Below are 3,542 nucleotides of genomic sequence, written 5' to 3'. Positions count from 1 at the left end.
TAACATAACATGTTGTAACGCAATACATACTACGATTTTATGAAACAGAATTTGCTGCAGTTTTGACAATAGTCATTTTTTAACAAAAAATCATTTCCCCGTATATGTATCTACCTATCTACTTAACTACCCGGGTTTTATAAGTTAGATCGGGCGTGGACAAACCGTGTTATTCGTAAAGGTTGCATGAACGATCCATCTAGGATCGTTTCACATTGACTGGCACAAATAATTCCCTGCTGCATATGCTGCGCAACCCGCTGTATGATAAAGGCTGTGCACAATTCCCTCTACACACCACCGCCATGCACCATCAGGATCCAGTGCTACACACACAGCAGCTACGCCTATACGCTATGAATCGTGTACTGGTGAGAAATACTCATTTTTGCGGAAATAGCCGAACGGTAGTAGGGCGCAACTTCGGGATCGCCCGGGTCCATAATACACATGTGTACACACTCATTGTGAACCCTAACCCTAACCCTAACCCTAACCCTAATCTAACCCTAACCCTAACCCTAAACAGAAAAAAATAAAAAAAATAAAAAATAAAAAGTAAACAGATGGGATTCGAACCAACATAACCAAATACCCTGGTATGTAAAATGAGTATTTCTCCCTGGCAGTGCAATAATCATACGCTATAAGCTGCTCACCAATTTACCCAATACACGATTGGCATTACTGGCGACTGAAGATGCAAGAGTTCAATGTAGAACTTAAAAAGTCAGTAAGGGTTCTGCTGTTAATGTCTGTATTACTATATATACGCTGTACATTTCGCGGTGGTTTAATTTTCGCAAATTTCGCGAACGCGTCCCCGACTGCGAAAATAACAACACGCGAACAATTCATAATACCGAATAATACCGAATATTTCATAATTCACCGACTGTGAAATTAACCACTCGCAAAATTGTCCATCAAGTCTGAATTCGCGAAAATATCTGTACGCGAAAAATATGGCGTATACTGTTACAGTATACTACCTCAGCTAGTGTACCAGCTCCCCCCCTCCAGCACCCCTCTCTCTCTCTCTCTCTCTCTCTCTCTCTCCTCTCCCTTCTCTCTTCCTGTCCTCCTCTCTCACGCACCATTTTGCTCTTCCTCTCTCATGCCTCTTCTCCCTCTCTCTCTCTCTTCCTGCCTGTCTCCCCCCTTTTACCTCTCTCACGCTCTGTCCCCCTATTTCTCTTGGTGGCCCTATCTACCTTCCTCTTCCTCTGCTACTCCTCTTCTCCTCCTTCTCTTCGCCCCCTCCCACTCTCCCCTCTCTTTGTTTATCTCACCTCTCTCGATTCCTCACCAATATCACCAATATTATATCTTACTCTACCTATATAGGGGTCACTGAAAGAAAATCCCCAAAACAACCATTGCTAGAACACTGTCCTATAGCAATATAATCATATATGTGGAAGAACAGATATATATGAATATAATGCAGAAAATATGTGAATATATAAGGAAAACGAGTGTCCTCTCTAGACAGGTGTCCCTTGTAGACAGGTGACCTTTCTAGACATGTGTGCCTTCCAGACAGGTGTCCCTTGAAGACAGGTGTCCCTTCTAGACAGGTGACCCTTGTAGACACGTGCCCCTTGTAGACAGGTGTCTCTTCTAGACAGGTGTCTCTTGTAGACAGGTATCCGTTCTAGACAGGTATCTCTTCTAGACAGGTGTCCCTTGAAGATAGGTGTCCCTTCTAGACAGATGACTCATCTAGACAGGTGTCCGTTCTAGACAGGTGTCTCTTCTGTAGAGGTACGGACACACGCTTGTACACGCTGACCTTCCTTCCTCTCTCTCTGCAGCTGTCCGGCGGAGGAGACCTCACCGGCATTATCAGCAGTCTCATCAAGGGAGGAACGAAGCTGCTGCCGAAGAGGTATGGGCGGCCCGGCATCCCGCGCGGCGAGAAGGGAAGCCATTCCAAACCCATCCCCGTCTCTACGCTGGGAGGAACGTCCGAGACACGCGGAACAAAGTCCTACGAGGTGAGGGGCAGACAGACAGAGAGAGGGAGAGAGAGAGAGAGAGAGAGAGAGAGAGAGAGAGGTCTATCTCTATCTCTCTCTCCTCTCTCCTCTCTCTCTCTCTCTCTCTCTCTTCTCTCTCTCTCTCGCGCCTCTCTCTCTCTCTCTCTCTCTCTCTCTCTCGCTCTCTCTCTCTCTCTCTCTCTCCTCTTCTCCCTTTCGCATATCTCTCTCTCTCTCGATCTCTCTCTCTTCTCTCTCTCTGATTCTCTCTGTCTGTCTCTCTCTCTCTCTCTCTCTCTCTCTCTCTCTCTCTTCTCTCGCTCTCGCTCTCTCTTCTCTCTCGTTTCTCTCGTTCCTCTCTCGTTCTCACTGTCTTCTCTCTCGCTACTCTGTCGTTCTACTCTCTCCCTCCACTCCCTCTCTCTCTCTCTCTCTCTGTCTTCGTCTCTCTCCTCTCTTCTCCCTTCCCTCCCTCTCTCTCCATCTCTCTCTCCTCTCTCTCTCTCCGGCCCTGTCTCTGTCTCTCTCCCCCCCTCTCCTTCCTCTCTCTCTCCTCTCTCTCTCTTTCTGTGTGTTGTGCGACGCACGTGTGTGTCCGGCATGGTGTGTCCTGTGAGCACTGTGTGCGTCAATGTGAGCACGTGTGTTCGCGTGAGTTGCTGGTCATAGTGACTGTGCTCTCGTGCTTGTCGTGCTGATCGCCCGTCCGCGCGCGTTGTGTTCTTGTCGTCTGCCCCTCTCTCTCTCTGTGTCCATTCTCCTCTCCTCATCTCTCTCTCTCTCTCTCTATCATCTCTCTCCTCTCTCTCTCTCTCTCTCTCTCTCTCTCTCTCTTCCTCTCTCCCTCTACTGTCTGTCTGTCGCCCCCGCTTCTACTCTCTCGCGCCTCCAGTCTCTCTCTCCTCGCTCTCCCCCACCCCCACACCGCCTCTCTCTCTCTCCTCTCCTCTCTGTCTCTCTTCCTTCTCTGTTCGGTTTCTGGTCCTGCGCCCCAGCTCTCGACTCTCTCTCCTCTCCCATCTCTCTCTCTCTCCCTCTCTCTCTCTCTCCCTCTCCTCTCTCCTCTCTCTCTCTCTCTCCCCTCCCCCCTTTCTCTCTCTCTCCTCTCTCTCTCTCTCTCTCTCTTCTCACTCTCGCTATTGTGTCTCCTCTCTCGTCCTCTCTCCCTCTCTTTGTCTCTCTGCCCTCTCAACTCTCTCTCTCTCTCTCTCCTCTTCTCTTCTTCGTCTCCCTCATCTCTCTCCTCCTCGCTCTCTCCTTCTCTCTCTCTCTCGTCGTCTCTCCCCTCTCTCTGTCTGTACTGCCCCCTCACATTCGTATGACTGCTTTCCAGCGGTCTCGCGACGTTCCTCCACTGCAGACGGGATGTTCTGGAATGCTTCCCTTTGGCGGCGCGATCCATGCCGCCCATACCCTTCCGCGCCACACTTCCCCCCCCCACCCCCTCCCCCCCCTTCCTCCCATTTTATGAGACGCTGATATGCCGTGTCTCCTCCGTCCGAAGCTGCAGAGAGAGAGAGAATAAAGTCAGCGCGTGTAACAGCGTGTTTCCGCTACATC

At 49.9% G+C, this 3,542-nt stretch overlaps 1 protein-coding gene across 1 annotated transcript in view; it reads left to right on the top strand.

The window, feature by feature from the left end:
• Nucleotides 1-2,680, top strand: part of LOC106813129 — a 4,064-nt gene extending 1,384 nt beyond the window's left edge. The window contains exons 2-3 of the mRNA XM_014817190.1: nt 1,818-2,007; nt 2,652-2,680. Of these exons, the coding sequence (XP_014672676.1) occupies nt 1,818-2,007; nt 2,652-2,680 (219 nt within the window). The remainder of the gene's footprint in view (nt 1-1,817; nt 2,008-2,651) is intronic.
• Nucleotides 2,681-3,542: the final 862 nt, after the last annotated feature.

The sequence above is a fragment of the Priapulus caudatus genome, unplaced genomic scaffold, assembly GCF_000485595.1.
Source record: "Priapulus caudatus unplaced genomic scaffold, Priapulus_caudatus-5.0.1 Scaffold729, whole genome shotgun sequence".
Classification (NCBI taxonomy): domain Eukaryota; kingdom Metazoa; phylum Priapulida; class Priapulimorpha; order Priapulimorphida; family Priapulidae; genus Priapulus; species Priapulus caudatus.
This window is presented reverse-complemented; position numbering and strand designations above follow the sequence as displayed.